Source organism: Chiloscyllium plagiosum, chromosome 36 (genome assembly GCF_004010195.1).
Source record: "Chiloscyllium plagiosum isolate BGI_BamShark_2017 chromosome 36, ASM401019v2, whole genome shotgun sequence".
Classification (NCBI taxonomy): Eukaryota; Metazoa; Chordata; class Chondrichthyes; order Orectolobiformes; family Hemiscylliidae; genus Chiloscyllium; species Chiloscyllium plagiosum.
The window spans coordinates 10,020,107-10,047,539 of NC_057745.1; the positions used below are offsets into that span (position 1 = coordinate 10,020,107).

Here is a 27,433-nt window from a genome sequence, read left to right on the forward strand (position 1 = left end):
GTCCTAACCATTTTTTTGTCTTGCACATACCTAAAAAAGCTTTTACTATCCTTCTTAATATTCTTGGCCAGTTTACCTTCGTACCTCATTTTTCCTCTGCGTATTTCCTTCTTAGTAATCCTCTGTTGCTCTTTAAAAGCTTCCCAGTCCTCAGTTTTCCCACTTATCTTTGCTATGTTATATTTTTTCTCTTTTAACTTTATATGTTTCTTTACTTCCCTCGTCAACCATGGCCACCCGTACCTCCTCCTAGGATCTTTCTTCCTTTTGGAATGAACTGATTCTGCATCTTCTGCATTATACACAGAAATATCCGCCATTGTTCCTCCATGGTCATCCCTGCTAAGGTATTGCACCATTGAACTTTGGCCAGCTCCTCCCTCATAGCTCCATAGTTCCCTTTTATTCAACAGAAATATTGTCACTTCCTGATGGTAATGGCTCTTGGCAGCTTCCCATACCACATGGACAAGCCTCCTTTAATACCTCACACAACTCATTAGTGGATATTAGCAACTGCATTTGGATGGTGTCAATAACTAAGGGGAAACACACAATGTCGTTCACAGGGGCCTAATCAAACGATGGAGTTTGGGCCAAAATGCAAGACATAGTGTCAAAAGTTTAATGAGAGAGGGGATTTTAAGGATGACAGGCAGAGGAAGAGGTTCTAGGAGGGAATTCCAGAACAAAGCTCTTGGGTGGCTGAACTCAAAGCCACTAATTGGGAAAAGGAAAGAAGACACAAGAGACCTGAATCAAAAGAACAAGTTACTCAGGGACGAGTTGTACTAGTGCGTAGTGTGAGGCCAGACCATAAGGTATTAGAGTATCTGATTAGTGATAGAGTCATACAGCACGGAAACAGACCGTTTCGGTCCAACTAGTCTATGCTGACCAAGTTTCCCAAAATAAACTAGTCACACTTGTCTGCGTTTGGCCCATATCCCTCTAAACCTTTCCTATTCATGTACCTGTCCAAATGTCTTTTAAATGATGCAACTGTTCCTGCATCCACCACTTTTTTACTGGCAGTTCATTCCACGTAGAAACCACCCTCTGTATGAAAACGTTGCACATTAGGTCCCCTTTAAATCTTTCTCATCTCACCTTAAAATATGCTTCCTGGTTTTGAACTCGCGCATCATAGGGAAAAGACCTTTTGCTACTTACCTTTATCTATGCCCCTTATGATTTCATAAACCTCAGTAAGGTCACTCCTCAATCCCCTACACTCTTGTGAAAAATGGCCCAGCTTATTAGTATAATTCAAATAAGTCCCAGCAATACTCTGGTAAATCTTTTCTGGATCCTCTCCGGTTTAATAATACCCTTCATTTGGCAGGACAACCAGAACTGCATGTAGTACTCCAGAAGAGGTCTTAGCAATGCCCTGTACAACCTCGATATGATGTCCCAACTCCTATAATCAGTGGTCCGAACAATGAAGGCAAGCGTGCTAAACATCTTCTTAACCACTGTGTCTAACTGTGATGCAACTTTCAAAGAACTGTGTACCTGAACCCTCGGGTCTTTTTGTTCGACCATGCTACCCAGGGCCCTACTGTTATAAGTCCTGCCCTTGTTTGTTTTATCAAAATGCGATACCTTACATTTGTCCAAATTAAACTCCATTTGCCAACCCTCATCCCATTGGCTCAATTGATCAAGATCCATTTGTAATCTTAGGTAACCTTCTTCACTGTCAACTATGCCACCAATTTAGGTGTCACCTGCAAACCTACTAATCATGCCTCTTAAATCCTCACTCAATAATTGGTGTAAATGACAAGCAAGGGTGTATCCAGTACTGATCGCTATGGAACACCACTGGTCACAGGCCTCCACTCCGAAAAACAACCCTGCACCACCACCACTCTCCTAATGTCAAGCCAGTTTTGTATCCAATTGTATCCTGAATCCCATGTGATCTAACTTCATGAATTAGTCTACCATGCGGGACCTTGTCAAATGCTTTACCAAAGTCCATGGAGACAATGTCTACCGATCTGCTCTCATCAATCTTTTTGGTTGCATCCTCAAAAAACTCAGTCAAGTTTGTGAGACATGATTTCCCACATATAATGATCTGGCAGATTGCAAAGGAGCAGTGGTGGATGGAGTGATCAAGATGCGAAGGAGATTAGCAGCTCAGATATTCACCATTTGGGAATGTTGGACAAGAGAAATGAGATGTGAAATTTTTGGGAACCAGATGTATACAAATTGGCATTGTATTGTTGCGATAACAGTCAGGGCAAAGTTAATATGCGCTATCGCAACCCCACTTGAGATGCTGTGCCAAGCTCTGTATTTATTGAGTTTACTTCATTGCCTTTGGGGAAATGTGATGATGTGCCACCAGCTAAAATACAATTGTGATTGGCTTGTGTGGCCGTTTCAGGGGGTGTTTAGGAGTTAACCACATTGATGGAGTGTCTGGAATCATGTAAAGCCTAGACCTGGTGAGGGCAACAGGTTTTCTTTCCTATAGGACACTAATCGTTCAGTTGAATTTTTATGACAATCCAGCAGTTTCAAATTCACCATCACCAATACTAACCATTATTCCTAGACTTATTTAATTGAATTTTAACATCTTGGGATGCCCTGATGGGATTTGAACTCTTGTCTCTGAGTCATTAGCCGGGGCTCTGGATTACTAGTCCAGTAACATAACCACCATACAATGATACCACCGTTGAACTGGGCGTGTGGATTAGGATGTTAACAGTGTTGTTGCAATGGTTTTCCATCATCTCTGGAAATCAAACCTGTGACTCTGATCTTTAGATTTACCCACTTAACAGTTTCTCCGTATTGGCATTGAAATAGGTGGGGTAATATAATTGAATGTGCTTTCTTCCTCTGTCTATATCAGGATGGGAATCAGAACAATGTTGGGAGCCCCTTTGCGAAGGATTTCCTCTCTAAGATGGAAGATGGTACATTGCAGGCTGGCACCAATGCAACAAGTGCAACCAGAGCACTGGAAATCAATAAGATGATTTCATTCTGGAGGAACGCTCAAAAAAGAATCAGGTGATGGGTGATTCCCTCCCTCATTTCATAAAATCCCTACAGTGTGGAAACAGGCCATTTGGCCAAACAAGTCCGCACCGACCATCCAAAGAGTAACTCAGCCAGACCCATTCCCCTACCCTATTACTCTACATTTACCCTGACTAATGTATCTCACCTATACATCCCTGCATACTATGGGCAATTTAGCATAGCCAACTCAGTAACCTGCACATCTTTGGATTGTGGGAGGAAACTGGAGCACCTGGCGGAAATCCATGCAGACACGGGGAGAATGTTCAAACTCCACACAGACAGTCACCTAAAGCTGGAATCGTACCTGTGTCCCTGGCATTGTGAGGCAGCAGTACTAACGACTAAGCCACTGTGCCTCCTGAACTCACATTGACTCATTTGAACTAGGAGCCAGAACCTTTTGGCCCTTGGAGCCCATTGTGCCATTTGATAAGATCATGTCTGATTTAACTGTGGCCTCAACTCTTCTTTTGTTTTCCCCTGTCTACCTCATTACCCCTTGACTCTTCTGTCAATAAAGAAGTATTCTAACTTTTAAATAAATTCAATGACCCTGTCTCCACCATTGCCTGAGAACAGCATTCCACACTCAAATTACCCTCTTGAGTGGGGAAAAAACTTCTCATTCGTGTCTTAAATTGGAGACTTGAATTTTAAACTCTGTCCTCTAGTCCAATGATTCCCCATAAGGGGAATCATTCTCTCAGCATCCACCCTGTCATATCCCCTCGGGATTTTATATGTTCCAATAAGATCACCTCTCATTCAACTAACTCCAATGGATCCAGCCTCAACCTTTTCCTCATAAGATAACCCCTCATTCCAGGAAAAACTGACTGTGAATAATTCCGATCACATCCAGTTTCTTGCAAATGGTCTCTGAATTGTTTGTGCTCAGTAAACTGAGTGTTGTCATGGCCTGGGAGTAGAACACTACACTCTGTGTCAATATCAAGCAAATCAGGTCAGGTGCAACACAATGCTGTCTGTATTCTAATCCATAATATCCTTCCAGATTATTCCATTTTAGGCAGTCAATAGGAATAGTTGGTCTTGAATTTGGGACATTTTCTTTCCTGTGAATTAGGTATCCAAGATATCTGGATTCCTCCGGGCTATGGAACATTCCGATTTTTTTTTTTGTCACTCCGCTATTGATGTGTCCTAAAGTCTGGACTTCCTTTCCTATACCTCCCTGACTCTTCCACCTTTTTCTTTTTTAAGGTACTCCTTAAAATCCAGTATTGGTCATTTGGCCTAGCATCTCCTTATGTGGTTCAGTGCTTTGTTCTATATGCTTCATGTAAAATGCCTTTGGATGTTTTATTGTGTTAGCGGTGCTATATAAATATCAGATGTTATTGAATGGACATGACTGAGCATCAGAGAATAGCGTCTTGCCTCACCCGAGATTGTCAGAAGGAAGAGTCCCTTCCTTTTGTCAACAATTACTCCCCCCTACTGGCAAGGTAGCAATACAGCAACATTGCCATAATGCATGGATGAGAAAACACACTACTGGGTAGGGATACTTCATTTCACTGCAATTGCTAACAGTATTCAAAAAGACAATGGCATTGTTAAGGCCCACCCTCACACAGAGAGGATGACCTTTTTTCAAAATCCATATGAACCTGCTTGGCCCACAACCTTAGACATCATGTTCTTTAACATGACAGTAATTCTATGATATGTCTGGCTTCTAAACCTGATTGCAGTTGATATCAACAATAGTATCTCAGTCTGAGTATGTTGACAGCAGGAGATCATTGAGCTGTGTAATAAAATAACACCAATTTGCTTCCTTCTGCAGTTCTCAGATTGTTCTGATGCTGAGGAAAAGTGAGCTACCTCGAACAGTCACAAGGTGTGTTTGCAAGTCTATGGGTATTTCCATTTGTTGTTTAGTTCACCCTTCTACCTGATATTGCCTCTTGCAAGAGTCTGATGACTTAACTGGGCTTTATTCAAATGCCTGTTCTTTATTTGTGAACTTAGAGATTGAATGTTGACCAGCTCTTTACTGGGAAAGTCACTCACAGTTAATTCAGATTTGTCTCCACCTGATGTTGTCATTCTGGTATCTTCAAAGCAGGGATTGATGGATGGATGGTGCTAAGCTAAGGTTGCTGCCCATAGCAAACGAAAATAAATTATCTGGAAAATTTACTTGGACTAGAATATACTGGGAAATGGACCCTCATGGACAAAGTTGATGCTCTTAGGGCTTCTTAGGGCTATTTTTTAGTATTCACTGAATGGATGTGGGAGTCACTGGCTGGGTCAGCACTTTTGCTTATCCCTGGTTCAGAGATTGGTGGTGAGCTGCCTTGTTGAACAGCTGTGATCTTTTGGCGTTGGCACTCCCCACAATGCTGTTGGAAAGGAGTTCCTTGGAAGGGTATTTGCAGGTAGTGTTGTTTCAATGTATCTGCTGCCTCTGTCCTTCTAGATGGCAGTGGAAGTTTGGAAAGTGCTGTCAAAACAAACTTGGTGAGTTTCTGCAGTGCATCCTGTAGATGGTACACACTGCTGTTACCATGCATTGTGGGTGGGCAGAGTGTATATTTTTGTATGCGATGTCAGTTAGGCAGGGTTGAAACTTTATTGCTGGAACAGCACAGCAGGTCAGGCAGCATCTAGGGAACAGAAGATTCGACGTTTCGGGCACATGCCCTTCTTCAGGAATCTTCAGGCATGTGCCCGAAACGTCGAATCTTCTGTTCCCTAGATGCTGCCTGACCTGCTGTGCTGTTCCAGCAATAAAGTTTCAGCTTTGATCTCCAGCGTCTGCAGACCTCACTTTCTCCTCCAGTTAGGCAGGGTGCTTGTCCTGTATGTTGTCAGACTTCTTGCTTTATTAGAGCTGCACTCATCCAGGCAATTGGGTAGTCTTTCATCATAACCCTGATATACCTTGTGAATGGTGGGCAGGATTTGGGGAGACAGAAAGTGGGTTAGTTGCTGCTGGATTCCTGGCCATTGTATTTAAATGGCTAGTCCAGTTCATTTTCTGGACAATGGTAACTCCCAAGATATTGATAATGGGACAATTCAACGATGATAATGCCATCCAATATCAAGAGGTAATGGTTGGATCCTGTCTTGTTGGAGATGATCATTACTTGACAGTTGTGTGATGCAAATGTTACTTTGCATTTGTCAGCCAAAGTTTGATATTAAATAGTATTAGATTATTAGCTATGTCCTGCTAAATGTTTCACTTCCACAATTGCAGGCATCCTTCCTATGATGAAGAAAATGATTATGGAGCTATTTTGCCACAAGTCATTACGGCTGGCACAGTGACCAGACGGGCGGTTGAACCGACCTGGCTAACTGCCAGCAATGCACGGGTATGTGACGCTGACAGAGAATATTAGGACAGCAGACCGTTTCTATAACCACAGCCTTTCATTCCTTACAGATGTCATCTGCAGTGGTTTGAGAAGTCGGTGCAGTAGGAACGTTACTTTGTGTCGAACTGTGCTAGAGGAATGCGTGACTGTACTTTTTAACATGTCGGATTTGGCTCAGTTGGCAGTACGCTCACTACAAGAGAGACAAGGTTCCAGGTACAAGTACCACTCCAGAATCTGAGTGCAACAATCGAGGCTGATAATCAAATAACAGTACTGAGAGAATGTTGCACTTGCTGAGGTGGTCCCATCTCCCTCCTTGTGTGAACACAATAATATACAATTATACAGTACAGCACAGGGACAGTCCATCAGCCCACCAAGCCTGCTCCAGTTCCTCATTTTTGTTTAGACCCACGCGCAGTGTCTATCCCTCTAGCCTCCTGTTCATGTGTCTATCAAGATACTTCTTAAATGTTGCTAACATGCCTGCTTTCATCACCTTCACTGGTAGTACATTCCAAACACCCACCACCTTCTGTGTGAAAACTTTTCCCCGCACTTCTCCCCTCACCATGAACCTGTACCTCTTGTAGATGACCTTTCCACTCTGAGGGAGAAAGCCTCTGACTATTCACTCTGTCTCTGCCTGTCATATTTTTGTAGACCTCTATCATGTCACCCTTCAGCTGCTGTCTTTCCAGTGAAAACAATGAGTTTATCCAACCTTCCAGACCAGGCAACATGCTGGTAAACCTTCCCTGCACCCTCTCCAAAGCATCCACATCCTTCTGGTAGTGTGGCAACCAGAACTGCGTGCAATATTCTAAAGGTAGCTTAACTAAAGTTTTGTAGAGCTGTAATATAACTTGCCAACTTTTATATTTGATTCCCTAGTTGATGAAGGCAAGCCTACTGTATGTCTTCTTGACCACCTTATCTATCTGCGTTGCCACTTTCAGGGATATGTGGACCTGTATGCCCAGATCCCTCAGTATATCAATGCTGCGAAGGGTTCTGCATTTATTCTGTAATTTGCAACTGAATTTGATCTTTCAAAATGCATCACCTCACATTTGTCCAGATTAAATTCCATCTGCCATTGCCCTGCCCAAATCTGCAATTTATCTATATCCCGCTCCATTCTTTGACACTCCTCACTATCTGCAATTCTGTCAATTTTGGTGGCACCTGCAAACTTACTAATCAGATTACCTGCATTTCCTCCAGATCCTTTACATATATTACAAACAAGAAAGGCCCTAGCACTGATCCCTGTGGAACGTCACTAGTTACTGATCTTCATTCTGAAAAGTACTCTTAAAGATCTCATGCTTCTGCTTTGAAGACTAGGAAAGCTATCCCTGGTGTCCTGGCCAATATTTATCCTTCACTCGTCATCACAAAAAAACTATTTAAAATAGTTTATGTTGACATTATCGGTTTACTGTTTGCAGGAGTTTGTTGTGCATGAAACATTGCAAATTGGAAGTTGATTAAAAGTGATAGTGAGAATTCTGAGCCAGCGTGTTCCCCGAGAGTGAAGAGCAAGGGCAGCAAATCCAGGGGGAACCCTGATGTCAAGAGACAGTGAGAGTTTGAGAAAGAAAAAGAAGGAAATGTGTTAGGGGCAGTGTATTATAAACAGGAGAGGACCTTCAAAGGTAGGGTGTGTAGGGGGTGCTTAAAATAAATTAGGAGGACCCAGAAGGGTCACAAATTATCTTTGACAGATAGGATTAAGGAAAATCCCCCAAGTCATTCCTATTTACAGTAAGAGTATGACTGTGGAATGAGTGGTGTCACTTAGAGACCAAAAGGGTACTTGTGCAGCCAGAGGACATGGGTGAGGGGTTAAATGAATGTTTCTCATCCGTGTTCACAAAGGAAAAGGACGTTATTGTCAGGAATTTCATTTGGGAGGATGAGGTTCTAAAACATGTTAAAGAGGAGGTATTAGATGTTTTAGTGGGCATAAAGGTGCATAAGTCACCTGGGCCTGATGAGATATATCTCAGACTGCTATGGGAGGCAAGGGAGAAGATTGCTGGGGCTCTAGTAGAGAGATTTAATTTTTGGCTGGCCGCAAGTGAAGTGCTAGATGACCGGAGGTTGACTGATGTGGTTCCTTTGTTCAAGAAGGGAAGCAGGGCTATGCCAGGTAATTGTAGCCTGATGTTAAGAGTGTGGTGCTGAAAAGCACACCAGGTTAGGCAGCATCTGAAAAGCAGGAAAATCGACGTTTCAGGCAAAAACCCTTCAATCAAAGGCTTTTGCCCAAAATGTCGATTTTCCTGCTCCTCGGATGCTGCCTGATCTACTGTGCTTTTCCAACACCACAATCTCGACTCTAAACTCCAGCATCTGCAGTCCTCACTTTCGCTGTCTGATGTCAGCAGTTGGGAAATCAGTGGAGAAACATTCTGAGGGACAAGATTAATCAACACTTGGAAAGGCAGAAATTGATTAGGGATAGTCAGCATGGATTTGTTAGACATCCTGTCTGACTAATTTTTAATTGAGTTTTTTAAAAAAAGTGACTAAATATATTGAGGGTAGTGCAGTTTACATAGACTTCAGTAAGACCTTTGACAATGTTCCATGTGGAAGGCTGATCCACACAGTAAGAGCCCATGGGATCCAAAGCAAGTTGGCAAACTGGATCCAAAATTGACTTTTAAAAAGGAGGCAAAGGGGGATGGTGGAGAGTTGTTTTTGTAGTTGGTAGTGTCTGACTAGTGATGTACCATGGGAATTGGTGCTGGGATCCTTGCCCTTGTTATGTACATTAACCTCTTGAATGTGAATGTAGAAGGTATAATTAGTAAATTTGCAGATTTGGTGGTGGTGTTAATGCGGAGGATGGGTCTCAGGATACAGTCTGATATTGATTAGTTGATAAATTGGGCAGAGCAATGGTAAATGGAATGTAATCCCGATAAGTGCGAGGCAATGCATTTTGGGAGGTCTAATAAGGGAAGGATATACACAATGAATGATCGGTCCACGGGAATAACTGAGGAACAAAGGGACCTTTGTGTACAAATCCTTATCCCTCGAGATGTCAGCACAGGTAAACAGTGAAGAAGGCATGTGGGATTCTTGCTTTCATTAGCTGGGGTGTAGAATATAGCAGCAAGGAGGTCTTGTTGGGACATTATAAAAGGTTGATTTAGCCACAATACTGTGTGCAGCAGTGGTCACCACACTATTGGAAGGATGTGATTGTACTGGAGGAAATGCAGATGAGATTCACCAGGATGTTGCCTCTGATGAAAAGTCTCAGTTATGAAGGGAGAATGGATAGGTGGGGTTTATTTTCTTTGGAGCAGAGAAGGCTGAGGGGGATCTGAGGCATAGACCAAGTAGATCGTGATAATCCTTTCCCCTTGGCAAATCTATCCAAAACCAGAGAGCACAAGTTTAAAGTGAGGAGTAAGTGGTTTAGAGGAGATCTGAGGATTTTTCTTTCTCCCAGTGGGTGGTAGAAATAAAAAAAACCCACCTTTTTATAATAGTTTTATTTCATAAAGATTTCATAAAGATATGTTATCACCTCTCAAATCATCTTACATAGTCTAAATTATTAGAAGTCATCATTGTCTTGCCAGACCATTAGGGTGGTGGAGTGAAGGTACACTCAACAATTAACAACTATCCAATATAACACTTAGATTACCAAGGCATAGTAGGCAATAGACCAAGGGCAAGTAAATGAGATTAGTGTAAGTTTGGTGTTTGCTGGTCAGTATAGACATGCTGGGCTGATGGGCCTGTTTCTGTAGAGTACGATTCTATGATTGGCTACCATAGTTTCTATACAAAAGGCAATAACAGTTCCTGAACTGTAAAGCACTTTGTGATATCTGATAATTGTGAGAAGTGCTATTAAAATATTTATTTCTTTTTAATCGGTATTAACAGCCCAACCAAAAATCCCAAAGAATTAATGCATACTGAATATTATAAGATGCTGTAAAGAAGGCCACAGTTCCTATTTTGTTCATCAGGATGTTAATGTTTGGTGCTGGTCCTGACCAGGGTCAGATGTGTCCCTGCAACTGGGCATTATACAAGCTCTTAATGCTGAGTCAACCTCAGAATTAATGTATAAGCATCAAATTTTGCTCAGAAAACGCAAACTGTTCATGAGAGACAATTTCCCATGCCAAAAGGTCAGTTTTCAAGTGGACCAGGACACTATAGACATGGGAAAATGGTAACATTGTGCAAAAATGTAAAACTGACAAATGCAATCAACAGCCCCCTTTACACCTCAGCCAGTTGTCATTTCTGTTCACATCAGTAGGAATACCAAATTGGTCACATGTAAAGCTGACTTCTGATGTTTAAATTTTTTTTTGTTCCATGCCACCATATGCAGCTTGCATTTATCCTGAACATTTAACCTCGTAAATGGCACAAGCAACATAACGGGAGCAATTCTCCAACAAAATTAAATATAAGTAGGTACAAAGACAAGTAGTTCAGGGAAAGCTGATGGAATTCCATAAATCTGTAAAAGAGAGAGGCTTTAAGGAATATCGTCAAAGAGGAGAGAGGGAGAGCAGGCCAGAGATGTTTAAGGAAGAGGTACTAAAGAGTTTAGGATCAAAACGGTTGAAAACGTAGCCACCATTGGTGGGACAGTTAAAATAGGGGATGCAAAAGATTCCAGAGTTGAAGAAGCACAGAGTCTCTTTGGATTTGGAAGAGGGCGGAGAGATAGAGAGGGGAGAGGCCATGCAGGGATTTGAAAAGAACTTTGGTCACATTCAATTCTGAAATGTTCAATCACCAGTGCAAGTTGGTGAACATAGGATGATGGATGAGTTGGCTGACTTAGGGACAGTAGAGATTTGAATGAGCTCATATTTAAGGATGGGTGAAATTTACAAAGGTTGATTTCAGTGTAAAAATCAGAAAACCTAAATATGTAGATGTTATTTGAAATGTGCGCTTGTGGGGTATGTGGTATAGGGTGGGGGAATGGATAGGAATGTATTGGCATCATTGCCAGAACATTTTATATCTATATAAGATCATCAGTTGATTTTAATTTTTCTCCTTTCAAGTCCAATAATAGCACCCCATCAGCTAACCTCATACGTTCAGGATGTAATTTCCTAGTCCACACAACACATTATTACCCAGGGCAATGTGTTTGGTTATGGAGTTGTCATTGTCGGAGCTACTGTTTTCTTGTTAACCGAACGAAGAATATAAATGGATTGTGATCATTTCTCTCTTTCAGACCGATCGCGTGGGTAGTGAACTAAAGGCAATGGTTCAGGTACCACCAGGGTATCACCTGGTCGGAGCAGATGTTGACTCACAAGAGCTGTGGATTGCTGCCATTCTTGGAGAAGCCCATTTTGCGAGAATACATGGTAAGCTGGTCAAGTGGAAAGGTGGGCATTTGCAGACTCATAGAAACACAAGTCTTAATGTGGGCTAATCATAAGGTTCAGGGATTGATCTAATTTATACAATTTACATATCAAAAGAGCAATCCCAATTGTCTTTCACTTTGCATAAATTTCACATACAAATGGCTTTTCAGCCTATCCCGGAAGTCATAATGAATAATTTACATTTTTTCATTTTATACAGGTGGTATCAGATGAAACAGTAGTGCTTCATACAAAGTAGATGATGGGTCTCTAGTCTTCCATGCACTTTTGCTCTTTTTGTTCCATCACTAGTATCACCATCCTTCAGGATTCTCTGGAAGTCTCTCCCTAAACCATTCCATCAACCCTATTCTCTCTTTTTAAAACCCTGTGGTTTCTCCAGTATAGAAAAAAGAATATAGGAGCTGGAATAGATAGTTCAATCCATTGAGCCCATACCGTTATTAATATGATCGTGGTTGATCCTCTATCTCAACGCCTACCCTCGCTTTGTACCTGTAATCTTTGACACCTTTAGCCGCTAGACATTTCTTTATTTCTTAAATATGTTAATTGACTTCGAGTCATAGAGATGTATAGCATGGAAACAGACCCTTCGGTCCAACTCATCCATACCGATCAGATATCCCAACCCAGTCTAGTCCCACTTGCCAGCACTTGCCCCATATCTCTCCAAACCCTTCCTATTCATATATCCATCCAGATGCCTTTCAAATGTTGTAACAGCCTCTACCACTTCCTCTGGCAGCTCATTCCATAAATGTGCTATCCTCTGTGTGAAAAAGTTGCCCCTTAGGTCTCTTCTATATCTTTCCCTTCTCACCGTAAACTTATGCCCTCTGGTTATGGACTAGCTCACCCCAGGGAAAAGACTTTTGTCTATTTATTATGGTAGAAAATTCTGCAGGTTCACCATTATCTGATTGAAGAAATTTCTGCACATTCTGAAATGACCTACCATGTATTCTGAGCTCATAACCCCTCACTCTGGATCCATTGGCCATGGGAAACATGCATCCAGTCTTGTCAGAATTTTATATTTCAATATGATCTCCTCTCATTCTTCTAAACACCAGTGAATACAGACAGGTTTGACACAATCTCTCCTCATATAATTGTAGCAATTGGAACAATGTCAGCCAAGTGGATCTCATAGAATATGACTTCTCTGGGCTGTTAACCTGGTCCAACCAGGGAGTCCAGGCTGATAGATATAAACAGAAGTGTCAGGGGTTCTGATCACCTTAGGAGCCAGCTCTGTGCTAGCTGGGTCAATGTCATGTACCGTGTACGTGTAAATAAATGGTGACTTGATGAGGAGATACTGGCCTTCATGGAGTTATATTAACGATAAATCTGCTAACTCAGGAATCCATCTAGAGAACCTTCATTGCACTTCCTCCGTGGAAAGTCTACCTTTCTCAGACAAGGAGACAAAATCTGTGCACGGTATTTTAGGTGTGCTCTGACCAAAGCCCTGTCCAACTGCAACTCGCTTACTTTCAGTGGCTTGTGTACAAGGATTTTGGGATCCTTTTACACATCAAAATTTCTCAAATGTGACTGTTCAAATAGTACTCTGACATTGTTCTTGCTACTGAAGTGGACAATTCAGACTTGTCCAAGTTATATTGCATCAATTGTGCATTTCTCACTTAACGTGCCTAAATTATCTTGAAGGCTGTTTCCATCCCCTCACCAGTCAAAGCCCCATTCAGCTTTTTGTCATCAGCAAACATGAAAATAATATATTCCCTCATCTAAATTGTTGATATACATAGTGAATAGCCCAAGCATTGTTCCATGCGGTATCTCACTTATTGCTGCCTTTCACTCATCATTCCTACTGTTTCTTGTATGCTAACCAATTCTCAATCCATGTCATTATATTCTCCCCAATCCCATGTGCTTTTATTTTGCACACTAATGTGGAATTTCGCCGAAAGCTTTCTCAGAAATCCAAATACATCGCATGCCCTGGTTTTCCCTCTTCTATCCTTGAAAACTCCAGTAGTTTTGTCAAATGTAATTTTGTTTTCATTAATCCATGTTCATTTTGTGTCATTCCGTTGGTATTTTCTAAGTATTTAATTTTCTGATTTTTGTTATTCCATGCTTTACAATAGAATTCAGTATTTGTCCTAATACTGATGTTCACAAACTCGTCAGCAATATCCTGTTTCCTACCTTTGAATAGTAGGCTTACATTTGCCACCCTTCAATATGTCAGCACTGTTCTAGAATCTATCGAATTGTGGAAAATGACAACCAATGCATCCAGTATATCCAAGGTTACCACCTTTTTAATACTGTGGTGTAGATTATCTGGCTTTGGTGCTTTTATTAGTTTTTACTAGTTTCTCCTTCAGTTCCTCCTTCCCTATGCCCTTTGTTTCCCAAGCATTTCTGGGTATCTTATTGAGTTCGCTGTTGAGCTGTACAATAACAGGATTGTAACAATTATTCCCTTGTCATTAGAGCTGGATATTTAGTGTCTTCACATATATGCTGCTTCATTCACTTACTCCATGGGCAACCAATTAAAGTTGTATTTATTTAATTAATTTAGATTAGATTAGATTACTTACAGTGTGGAAACAGGCCCTTCGGCCCAACAAGTCCACACCGACCCGCCGAAGCGCAACCCACCCATACCCCTACATCTACCCCTTCACCTAACACTACGGGCACTTTAGCAGTGCCAATAAACCTGACCTGCACATCTTTGGACTGTGGGAGGAAACCGGAGCACCCAGAGGAAACCTATGCAGGCACGGGGAGAATGTGCAAACTCCACACAGTCAGTCGCCTGAGGCGGGAATTGTACCCAGGTTTCTGGCGCAGTGAGGCAGCAGTGCTAATCACAGGACAGCCGCCAGAAACAATGATTATTTTAAATCTTGACAGAAATCTCTCTGTACCCCAGACAGGACAGCACCCAGTAACAGTTATGATTTTAAATCTTGACAGAATCTGTCTGTGCACCTTGCAGGACAGTCTCCAGTAACAGTTATTACTTTAAACCATGACAGGATCTGTCTGTATCCCTTGCAGGAGCGCCCCCAGGAATAGTTATTGACAGAATCTGACAATGCAGCTTACAGAAGAGGTCTCAATAACAGTTATTATTATAAATATCAACAGAATCTGTCTGTTCCCCTTACAGGAGAACCCTCAGTAATAGTTACTGACAGAACCTGTCCGTGCAGCTTACAGGAGAGGGCCCAGTCACAGTTATTATTTTAAATCTTGACAGAGTGTGCCAGTACACTATGCAAGACAGTCCTCTGCACCTGTTATTATTGAAAATCTTGTCAGAATCTGTCTGTGCCCCTTAGAGGAGAGACCCCAGTAACAGTCATTATTTTAAATCTTGACAGAATCTGTCTGTACTCTTTACAGGAGAAGGCCGTAGAAACCGTTTGTATTTTAAATCTTGCCAGAATCTGCCTGTACCCCAAATAGAAGAGACCACAGTAACAGTTATGATTGTAAATCTTGACAGAATCTGTCTGTGCTCCTTACACGACATTCCCCAATAACAATGATTATTTTAAATCTTCACAGAATCTGCCTCTACCCGTGACAAGACAGCACCCAGTAACAGTTATGATTTTAAATCTTGAAAGAATCTGTCTGTACCCCATACAGAGCAGTAGGAAAAATACCAAAAATGCTTAACGAGAGTAATCAGGCAAAACTTGACAAAAGAAAAATTAACCACATACTTGGTTGTACAGGACCAAATACAAATAGTAAGGTGATTTATTTCACAGTGGTGTGTAATATATAAGCACCCTGATTCAACACTACACAATTACACAATAAAAAGAAACAAAATGCACTTCTTTGCATTGTGAACTTCCTTATGTGATTTAAACAAGAAGCCTTCTAATTTTACTTCAGCATTTGTAATTACTTAGTGACATTCTTTACTGATCTTTACTAATTTACAGCATAACCGACAATTCTGTTTAAAAACATTGTTTTGCTATATCCCTGTGTTTGTTTTATCCTTGTTTGTTTACAGCTGAAATGGCAAGCTGGCAGATCTCCTTGTCAAGTGTTCAGGAACAGAGCTATGCCACAGTACCTATAATAGAGTAATTATTGATTACTGTGATATCTTAATAAATAGCAGTTTGTTTAGTCTTTGAGGAATACAGTGTCTATTAACCACCTTTCATTCAGCTGTCTTTTGTTCTGCATGAGTTGAACAGCCTTTTGAAATTGACAGAATAAAGTGGGAAGTTGAACCTTGGCAATAATACGTATCAGGGCCAGTGTAATCAAATCTGAATTAACTTCTGGAAGCTCCCTGGGATTTAACAAGAACAATAGTCTATCTATGTAGTCTACATATTGTGACAACACTATTGCTGACTAGAATGGAGAGTCAATCATGCCTGCTAATTGCATTCTGCAGTAGAAATCATTGTGTTTTATCAGATGTTGCAGTTTCAGCCTTTGATTCTGTTCATGGTATTTTGTAGAAATCTGGAAATACTGATTATTAAATTATTTTGTGGGATATGGGCATGACTGGAAAGGTCAGCATTTGTTACCAATCCTCAGTTGCCCTCCAGAATGTGCTGGTGAGCTGCTGCCTTGAACTTCTGTAGTTCACTTGGTGTAGGTGCATGCACAGTACTCTATTGCACTGTTTGAACAGCCTCCACTTGTAGCCTAAATAGACTTGGTTTGCTTTGCAGTTTGCTGAGTAAATAATCTTCTCAGTACTGCCTCGAGTTCCACAGTATGTTCATGTAATTGGTTGATGCAGCGGTGTCAATGGAAAGCATTTTGTAAGTTTCCTTCTGCTGTGCCAGGATATGATGGGAGATTGTTCTTCAGTTGGGGGGGGGGGGGGGGGGGGGGACACAGTTATTTTCTCTCTATCTCTTAAGTCTGATGCAGTTAGTAAACCATTCAAATTGGTGACTTTTTTTGTTTTACCTTTGGCTATAACTCATGTCTTATGTATCCCTCTCCTGTCAGGCTGCACTGCGTTTGGCTGGATGACACTTCAGGGGAAAAAGAGCAATGGTACAGATCTACACAGCAAGACAGCTGTCACTGTGGGAATCAGTCGGGAACATGCCAAAGTTTTCAATTACGGACGGATATATGGTGCTGGGCAGCCATTCGCAGAGAGGCTCCTCATGCAGTTTAATCACCGTCTCACGCCTCAGGAAGCTGAAGAGAAAGCACGGCAGATGTACGCAGTGACTAAGGGCATCCGGAGGTGAGCTCGCTCGCTCTCTCTTCCTATCCTTTGCACTCTAACTCATCCTTTGTGACAAATAACCTGGTTACAGTAAAGCTTTTTCGGCCTCCGATGGTGCCGGGAGGGATGAGACTAAAACATTAATGGCAGCACCAGGCACACTGTGTGGACTGCCGTTGTGTGGACTTGATGTTTTGCATTTCTCAGACCAGCTCTTTTCTAATTGCTTCTCCCATTCATGGTAATTTTGAGAGAAATTCTATGGTGCAACCACACACATTTTTCTTTCATTAAGATCCTGATTGCCATATCAGGTTTTTGTGGTCTGCCTGGGTGTCACATTAAATGAGACTAACGATTAAAAAAAACTCTTAGTAAATGAACAGTTAAATAAATAAGAAGTGAATTCACATTGAACTAAACTAATTACTTTTCAGGAATACTGTTTTCCTAAATTGTATTTCCTTAAGTGTTTAATATTCTGCCTGCACCTCATCCACGTGGCCCTGAGAGTTTAAATCATGAATGTCAGTAGCCTGTCCATACTTCAGAAGCAAATTCTGATGTGCACTGAATGAGGAAGGCAGTGCAGTGCAATGGACAGAACAAATAGTTTCAGGAGATGATTAGATGCATTTCCAGTGAAAAGGAGAGTGTGAAGAACTGATTTTCTAAGCAAAAACAATTGCTATTTATATAGCACCCATTCACAATCACCAAGTACTTTGCAGCTAATTTAAACATTTTTGAAATCTCACCGGTGTTGGGATTTAGAAAATGCAGCAGTTTATTTGTATTCTTCACAAACAAGTAAATAATAATGCCCAGATAAAGTGTGTTTTTTTTGAAAACGTTGATTTAAAAATCATGTGGCATTGATTAAGGATAAACATAGGCTCGGCACAAGTATCGTGGAAGCAAATAAGAGTATATTGCAATTTTCCTCCTGTTTAATAAACTGATGATAACTGCATGTGAAGAACCGGCCCTTAACGCCCAATGGATTACTAGATCTTTACAGATTCATTTCATTATTCTAATATTTAAGAGTAGAAACTGAAGCAACTGACTGGAGGTGAGTTTCATGTAGTGCTTTGCTTCAAAATAGGTGTGTGCTTTCAGAAGATGGGAAGTGGCTTGTGAAGGAGCTTGGGATCTCTGTGGCAAGAGCAGAAAACGGAACTGTGTCTACCTCAGATGTACGGAGAATCCAAAGAGAGGCAGCAAAAAGGTCAGTGTGCTTCTGGAAATTGGTAAACAGTACGTAGCAAGCTAAACAAGATGTACATGTAAACACATCTTTATTATCTATGCATTAGGAGGGATGCAGACAGTCCATGGTTTCCATTTACTGTCTAGTCCACCTCATTTTCCTCTGAGGACTCCAGCAGACTGTTGACTAGAGGGTTTCTGATCTTAATGGGATTCAATACCCTTATTGTTCTCTGTCAGTAGAATGATGTTAGAAGGCACTAAAGTGTTTGAAATTAATATTAACATTAAAGCAGTGCTAGTAATAGTGAGTGAAAGCAATGGTGCACCAATTAGAGGAATCTCCTATGTTATGGATGTGAGTGGGCTCCAGACAAATAAGTTAATACCCTAGATACTTCCATACCCATGTGAATATAATCAATTTGTGTTGGATACTTATTCATGGCAGGGGTTATGCTTCTCTAATTAACATGAACAAAAGTATTGACCTATAAAACCAGGCAACGTGATTATACCTGAGGAAATTAAGTTACTTCAAGTGTATCTAAAGAAGTTGAACTCTTTGTCAGTAGAAGTTGGCTTTTGCCTCCAGGCAATATCTGTAAATATTGAAGGTTAAAGTGGCTGAGCACAGCAGAACCTGATCAACAGGCAGCATCACAGAATGTTGGGATGGAGGTTTGCTTGTTCCCTGGCAGTCGGCAAAGTGAATCTCAGCTGTTTCGGTGAGAAGTGACCTTGGCAGACAAGTTTGTAAGAACATGAAAAATTGTTCTATCTACCCCACAAACCAGTGAAGACACAATGACTTTAGAGGAATCGCAGGGTAAATACCAAGGGGTCTAGATTAGAGTGGTGCTGGAAAAGCACAGCAGGTTAGGCAGTATCCGAGGAGCAGGAAAATCGACGTTTCGGGCAAAAGCCCTTCATGGGTCTCTTTAAGTCAGGGTGGAATGTTGGTGAAGTTGATGAACTGCTCAACCTCCTTGTGGGAGCACGGGGTGACAAAGTAGTTGTCAGTTTCTGGTCTGTGCTACTTTACCTTGTGCCTTGGAGCTGAGAGATAGCAGGGAGGTTCGCAAGAATTCTTACTGCTGATTGTTACCTCCTGTTGGTCTCCAGCGATTGGAGGCTAGCTTTGAAGGAGATATTATTAGGCTCCGCTACAATGATGCTTTAATTAGAAAGCTGGTCTAGCTCACGTGAAAAGTTATGCAGTGAGAAATTGGAGTTGCATCATAACAAACGAATACCTTTTTTAAGGTGGAAGAAATATCCACTAAAATAAAATTGGACCAGGTTCATCTGGAGGCTTTGAAGAAAGCATGGTGTAAATGTAACTTTTTTATTTCTCCATTTATACCCATTACTGCACTACATTCAATTGGAATCATTCAACTCTAGTGAAGAATTTCCTTTCGCTTGGACTGTATAGGTCTAATGGTGCCAAGTGGAGAGTTGTGAAGCAGAGGGTCTGGAGTGGGGGCACAGAGTCAGAAATGTTCAACAAACTGGAAAGTATTGCCACATTCCAATCCCCCCGAACCCCGGTGTTGGGCTGCTGTATTAGCAGAGCTCTGGAACCAGGTGCTGTAGGACATGAGGTACTACTGACTCTTTCTAATATGATTTCTCATTTGCATTTCAAGAATGTTTATTGGACTTTATTATCTTTTTTGATTTTGCTACAAATGGCATTTTTGTAGGGACTGCATTAAACTGGTTGATATGGGAGTTATTGAAATGCAACAACCTCCACTATATACCGTGGGTGACATGGTGGCTCAGTGGTTAGCACTGCTGCCTCACAGTGCCAGGGACTCGTGCTCAATTCCACGCTCAGGCAACTCTGTCTGTGTGGAGTTTGCACATTCTCCCTTCGTCTGCGTGGGTTTCCTCTGGGTACTTTGGATTCCTTCCACAATCAAAAGATGTGCAAGTTAGGTGAATTGGCCATACTAAATTGCCCGTAGTATTCACAGGTGTGTACATTAGGTGCATTGTTAAGGGGTAAATGTCGAGTAGTAGAATAGGGGAATGGGTCTGGGTGGGTTACTCTTAGAAGGGTTGGTGTGGACTTGATGGGCCAAAGGGCCTGTTTCCACACTGTAAGGATTCTATATATTCCTGTCCAACTGGAATTCCGAAATAAAAACAGAAAATGCAGATCAGGCAGCATCTATGGAGAGGAAAAGCTTTAATGTTTCCAGTGTTTGACTTTTTGTCTAATAGTCTCTCTCTACAGATAACGTATAACCTGTAGAGCATTTCCAATATTTTCTGTTTTTATTCCATATCTATGCAACCTTGGGGTTATATGTCATTGACTTAGCAATAAATGCACACACTCTCAATTTATGACTTTTGAATGATGCAAAATTTCATGAATGCAAAGCAAAAATAGTTTAAATTAGAAAATGTAAAATCTGTGACTTTTCCTTCTATCTGATTCAATGAAAATTTGAGAGTATTTTAGACTGTGTCTATTCGGTGATCTACTTTGTTGTTTTGGAGTCTGTACATTTCTGTGTGTCTATTCAAAATGTAAGTAATTAATTGTTCTTTTTGCAAAGAACAGTGGTTGCTGACCTGAGAGTTATTCAGACCTAACAGCTGTTCAATAGAGATCCATAGTGTGTAGAGGATGAGAAGAAAAAAAGCCATTTTAAGAGTACACAGCAAGAAGTTTTAACCATACACCCTACCAGCATATGGAACCAACTGCGCCCACCTTAATGTTCCATCATTCCATTCCCTCTACAGTTCATGACCAGTCGTGTGAACTGGGTGGTGCAGAGTTCGGCTGTGGATTACCTCCACCTCATGTTGGTGTCCATGAGATGGCTGTTTGAGGAGTTCAATATTGATGGTAGATTTTGTATCAGCATTCATGATGAGGTCCGATACTTAGTGAATAGTGAAGACCGATATCGAGCTGCACTGGCACTGCAGATTACTAATCTGCTAACGCGGTAAGAGACTTGCTTTTCCTTCTAGATCTAACTTTCTTTTTTTTCTCAGATTGTTAACTTTGAATTCAGGCAGCTATTCATCAAGCAAAATTAAACGGGTATTTTTGTCAAACACTGTCCAGTGTGGAATTGAGAAACAACTCGAAATCTCAAATTAAGTTTTATTCCTGTGCATTGTATAATTTACTCTGTAACAGGGAGAATATGGATTTGGGAACTATGTCACATTTCCTGCTTCTATCTGTTACACCATGATCACCTGCTTAAAAGAACAAATGAGGACACCAGCATTAAGCCTCCTACTGTCAATTGCTTCCTACCACGCAGTCTATATTGAAGTATGAAGAATTGACACTTGGCAAATATGCAAGTTGCCAATGTTCATGAAGCTACACCTCAGACGTCAGCATTTTCAGAACAACAATTTGAAAAATATTCAGAGAACCTTAATGTAGTGCTCAGTGGAAAGACTGTTTTTGATCTGAATGATGGACTTCAATCATAATGTATGTAAATTTGGAAGATGACCTGTGCTAACAATTAACCTTTTTTCCCATTTCAAGCTGCATGTTTGCCTACAAACTAGAGATGCAGGATCTCCCTCAGTCTGTAGCATTCTTTAGTGCAGTGGATGTTGACCAATGCCTGAGAAAGGAGGTGACGATGGATTGTCAAACCCCATCGAATATTTCTGGGCTGCAAAGACGATATGGTATCCCAGAAGGTAAAGTTGTTAGCTGTATGATAAATTGTGAACTTTGAGCTCCAACCTGAAAAACTGAATTGAAATGAAATGAAGAGTTAATGCTGGAAATTTGAGGAAAAACCATACAAATTCACAGGAAAGCATAAAAAAAAGTTAATGTTTGCAATATCATATACAATTATTTTATTGTTATTGGGCAAGGCAAGAATTTCTCAATCATAAATACTGCCCATGCAGATAAATTTACATTTACAAATTTGCTTAAATTTTACATTTTAACTGCTCAGAATCTGCAATAACCCATGATCCTTAAAAGCAAAGCAGAGAGGCCATGATTAATAAATGGGACCATCAGAGGTCAGCTTGTGTCATGGCGATACCTCCTCTGAATAACCATTAAATTTAATATTCTAATTTCTGTGAGAAAACCTTTTTAAAAAAAGTGTATTGTCAGACTGGAGTATTTTCTCACTTTTCCAGTTACACTTCAGCAACTGTCCAGTACGATATATTTCTTGGTGCCTAATGTGTCGGTAGATAAACTAGCCTAACAATGAAACACTTTGGTTCTTTGTTCACCTCAATACTGAGGTCCAAATCTACCAAACAATACACAGCAGTTGTGAAATGACACTTCTAAACATCAACCATAGGTGTTCAATGTTAGTGATCTTCAGAACTAAACCATTTTGAAGTAATCTAGCTGACTTTTTTTCCAGAACATGAATTGGGGTGGCAGGATAGCTCAGTGGTTAGCACTGCTGCCTCACAGCATCATGGGCCCAGGCTCGATTCCCGCTACAGGCGACTGTCTGTGTGGAGTTTACACATTCTCCCCGTATCTGCACGGGTTTCCTCTGGGTGTTCCGGTTTCCTCCCACGGTCCAAAAGTGTGCAAGTCAGGTGAATTGGCCATGCTAAATAGCCCATAGTGTTAGGTGCATCATTGAGGGAAATGGGTCTGGGTGGGTTACTCCGGAGGGTCGATGTGGACTGGTTGGGCCGAAGGGCATGTTTTCACACTGTAGGGAGTCTAATCTAAAAAAAATTAACAAAACATATATTTTCAAATGAGGAAATAACAAAGGAGGGGTGAAACAAGAGGACTGTTGTCAGCTAAAGCTGAACTGTTGTGCATTAGTTACCAGGAAAGAGTATTTACATTGTGTAAATAGTTGAGAAGAAATTAGTTATTCTGTGGAAAAAAAAGACAAGCATTCTTAGGTCTGGTAGGCTTCTTTGAGTTGCTAAAATTTCTTCTCTTGTGTAATCATTTGACGTGATGTGAGCTTTGACTAACTCATCAACACTCTGCTCTCAATACTTACAGCCCCTTAGGTTGAAAATGTCACACTTCCACGTGCCAGACAAATGAACAAATTGGTTTGTCTGTAGGAGGCTTGCAGTTCCTCTGGTCTACAGTGTACAAAAGAATTGACAGAGAGGCTTGCATGAACGGCACAGTACCAGATGTTAATTAATTATCAGCTTTTACTCTTTGCTTTAAAAGATTAATGTGGTACCACTTTAGTCATTATCTTCTGAAGCTTACAAAATATACATCTGTGTTTTCTGGCACCATCTGCAAAACAAAAATGAATCTTATAAAAAGTTCTCCATGCTGGCAAATGGCCCATTTTAACACTGTGACTGCCTCTCACAGGATGGCGTTTGTCAGGTTCTCAAGCAGCGAATTTGATATGGACTACAACCAAATTCAATCTTAATACCCCCACCCAAGATGATAGCTATCCCTAATATGTGATTATCTATCAAACTACCTAGAACCTATACAGTTGGCATCTGAGATAGGAAGATGATGGACAGGATCACAGCAATGATGTCTTGCCCCTCCAAGTTGAACAGCTTTTTAACATTGATTAGGTTGATACAAAGGACAGCATTATGGTGAATCAGCAATGGGTGCTGATAACGTCTTAAAATCCTTGTCATCAATACATTAACAGACAGTGACTTCAAATTTCTAACTGAAAAACTGAATGCTGAACATAATGTTAACAAACAAGTCTTTTTAATTGGTGCAACTAACAATGTGCTTTTCAACACTTTTTATTAATAATGATCTTGAATGAACCATGACTATGGTAAAGTCTGAAGCAAACTAAAGGATGTGTCAATTAGGGTCATCATTCCATATAGCTATCCTGTGCCCTTTTGGAAGTATGTGGAGTGACTGAGTTGGCTCAGTTGTCAAAATGCTTGTTGACAGTCTAAGATGTTAATAATACTTGAGAAGCTGTGCCTCAACAGGTAACCGTGCCTTTAGCAGATCTTGTGGGTGCATATAAAGGATTTGTCCTGTAACTATTAACACCATAACCCGAACACTCCAGCCAATGCAAAAAGTTGTTCAAAATAACATTTCTTGGTTTTACAAAAAAAGGTCACATTCAGAGTCCTACCACATGAATGATCTTGGAAACTAGTTTTCCTGATCTGGATAAATTCCAGTATACTTGGTCTGAACATGCTCATTAATGAAACACAATACCTATCAGTTGGGAAAGTAAGAATTAATGTTGTCACTATTTTAATAATTATGCATTTTTCAGTTTTCACAAGCTTTTTATAATTTCTATTTATTGTTCCTTCAGGAGAAGCACTGGATATTTATCAAATTATTGAAAAAACAAATGGATCTCTTGACAAAAGGAAACAAACATAAAACAGAGAAGCAACATATCGAGACAACGTAAGGGAAGCAACAACTACCCAATTATCAAGTCTTGTTCATGAATGTTTTATCTCCTTTGTGCGCAAGTTGTACAAATTGATGGAGCTTCATGGGAACATCAAGAAAGTCCCATAAAATCAGGATGGGAAGTAATTTATATAAGCTGCACCGAAGGCCTGGAGAAGGAGGATTACATTTTGAATAGATAAGATCCTGCAATGTGTGTAAATTCAGATGGATGTGTACACTTATTGGATGTGGACTTGCCTTTGCTATTACAATTTCATCTTTTTCTTTTTTTCTTCTTTGGTTCTCTGTTTTCTTGGTTTTCATCCATACCAACACTTGACTAGAGAATGTGAGTAAAAAATGTTCTGGTGTATTAATTGTACAACATACAAATCTTTTATTTAAATATATTTGCTTCATTTAGCACAGAATTTCAGTAATGTTGCAAGACTACTTATCTCTTTCCTGTGCTGTAATTACTGTAATTCCAGCAGTATGAGCTGTGGACAACCACTTGGCAAATCAACATGATCATTTCCTCGTGATTATTCATGGGTCAGGGATTAACACCATTGGGTAGCAGTAATAACTGGGTGTATTTAAAGTCTCTTAGGATGAGAATGCTACTTAGCACAGCTTTCGCTATAATTGTGTGCTCCATACGCATTGCAGACACTCCTTATTACCTTTCGCCAATCAGAAGGGAGTTGACTTGCCTTACTCTAAGCATAGAGTTCAGATTCCTTTTCACTCTGACTGAGTGGAATTCCTGATAGTAATACAAAATCCTCTTTGTGGTTTAATCACTTTCGATGGAACCATCTGCACTTTCTTGTACTAATAAGGTTAAGAATCACTCTGACTACAATAGATGGTGTGATACTTACAGCACGTTTACAGAATTTCCTTTTAGGACACATTTAATATCCAACCATAGACATCCACACCTATCCCTCAGTTCAATTAAACTTTATATAGATTAGGACAGACAACATTAACTTTATTTGCATGTTGGCTAGTCAACATGTTAGTGAGAGGCTGTTGGAAATAAAATTGTTGCTTATGTTTAAAATAGGCCTGTGCTCTTGATGTTATTAAATATGAAAGTTATTTAATAGGAATAAAAATCATAGCATGGAGGGTTTCAGTGCCCGAAATCAGCCAATCCCATCATGTGCTTGGCCTCTATTAACTGGTGTCCCAGATGGGATTCATTTGCCCTTTCTTTGCTCCCCAACCCTCCCCCCACCCCCAAAAAAAAATCAGTACCATTATAAATCTCTCAACTCCCATAAAAGAAAAGACCACAGTTCTTGTACTTCCTTCTACATGGGGTGAATAGTGGACGAAGATGTATTCACATCAAAATTAGCGCAATATGAGAATTGCAGGTGAAGGTTTGTACCTCCCTCAGCGTTGCCAATTACAGCAATTGAGGGCAATCCACAAACAAAACACGATGTGGTGACATGGAGTCCAGAGATATGGATACTGATGGTAGAGACTGCAACTTTATTTCCATCACACAGCTAACTAGGAATTAGCTCTTATTGCCTACCATTGGCACGTTGGAAAGATTTGCAGGTTGCCGATCAAGCTGTTTGGTGGTTCTTTGAACAGATAGTCCCTAGCCATCAACCCTGCAATAAAGATGCTAAACCTGACCTTCTGGTCAAGAGAGAGATATTACCCACTGCACCTCCACTTGAGACTACTACCTTCAATAAAATATGGATGAGTATTGCTGAAGTAACAAAACCTCACAACATAAATGAAAGTACTTTTTCAACTTTACCTGCTCATTTGCTTCATCCTGAATTTCCTCTGCTTCCTGTTCCTGGAGTGCTGCGTCCAAAGTGGCCGCATTAATTCGAAAATCCCTTGATGTACTGAGCTTCATGTACTGCATCAAATTCACCTATGAGGAAATAAGCCTTGCTAGATTGACAACGCGCAGAACACCATCTATTGCAGATTTATAAAAATGACTGAAGTAAAAGGTGAACACAAATTAAATTGCAGTATCAGATACAGAGAAGCACAGATTCAAAGTAATTAAAAACCATATTAGAAGATATTATTATAAATTCTTATCTCAGGATAACTAATATGCAGAGTAAACTAGGAAGGACAGTAAAGTCATGGAGTCACATAAGTAACTGGCTAGTCACCGAGGGTGGGGAAACAGGCAAAAACAAATTCTGCTTTCTGGGAATGAATGGCTGGGAGGGATGAAATGGCCTTCAGTAGCATCTCATTTGAAAACAAATAACCGGCTTAACTAATCTAAGCTGTATTTGAATTGTTAAATACATTTACCTGGGACATGTTGGACGAGGTATCAAGTGGAAAATCTAGATTTGTAAGTTTGTCAATAATTTGGAAAACTGAAAGTATTCAATGAGTAACAGAAAAAGCTACTCTGACTTGGATGGAAATATCAGGATTTTTCCCAAATTTTCCATAATTTAATGACCGTTATCTGATGCACAGTTCACAGGTTTGGTGAGTTAAAAGAAAGGATATTACTGCCTGTGAAAGGTTTTGGAAGAAAGCAACACGTTTCAGACATATAATTGATGAGATGTCCAGGAAGTTACATTTCTTTAAAACATAAAAAAAATGTTTCCAAGATAAAAAGATAAGAAACTTTATATCTTCATTTACAAGAATAAGTTACCTGGAATGATTACAGAAATGAGCAAGTGCGATCAAGGTAAGGCAATTTTTTTTTGTGTTTCCAGAGGAACAAAGGATTGAAGGGTAAAGGCAAATGATG

General features: G+C 40.4%; 2 protein-coding genes across 12 annotated transcripts in view; one reads left to right on the forward strand and one right to left on the reverse strand.

Moving 5' to 3' along the window:
- polg (polymerase (DNA directed), gamma) overlaps nt 1–25,083 on the forward strand; it is a 49,674-nt gene extending 24,591 nt beyond the window's left edge. For 8 of the 9 annotated variants that reach the window (XM_043677266.1, XM_043677270.1, XM_043677271.1 and 5 more), the window contains 10 exons: nt 2,882–3,042; nt 4,871–4,924; nt 6,296–6,413; nt 11,671–11,806; nt 16,829–17,075; nt 18,166–18,288; nt 19,708–19,876; nt 21,036–21,244; nt 21,808–21,968; nt 24,566–25,083. In XM_043677266.1, the coding sequence (XP_043533201.1) occupies nt 2,882–3,042; nt 4,871–4,924; nt 6,296–6,413; nt 11,671–11,806; nt 16,829–17,075; nt 18,166–18,288; nt 19,708–19,876; nt 21,036–21,244; nt 21,808–21,968; nt 24,566–24,636 (1,449 nt within the window). In that variant the 3' untranslated portion in view covers nt 24,637–25,083. Of the gene's footprint in view, nt 1–2,881; nt 3,043–4,870; nt 4,925–6,295; nt 6,414–11,670; nt 11,807–16,828; nt 17,076–18,165; nt 18,289–19,676; nt 19,877–21,035; nt 21,245–21,807; nt 21,969–24,565 lie in introns of those variants that run through there. The other variant, XM_043677275.1, reaches the window with a different exon arrangement.
- fanci (FA complementation group I) overlaps nt 24,906–27,433 on the reverse strand; it is an 81,816-nt gene continuing 79,288 nt past the window's right edge. For all 3 annotated transcript variants that reach the window (XM_043677265.1, XM_043677263.1, XM_043677264.1), the window contains exons 38-39: nt 26,450–26,572; nt 24,906–24,994 (exon numbers count right to left, since the gene is read on the reverse strand). In XM_043677265.1, the coding sequence (XP_043533200.1) occupies nt 24,929–24,994; nt 26,450–26,572 (189 nt within the window). In that variant the 3' untranslated portion in view covers nt 24,906–24,928. The remainder of the gene's footprint in view (nt 24,995–26,449; nt 26,573–27,433) is intronic.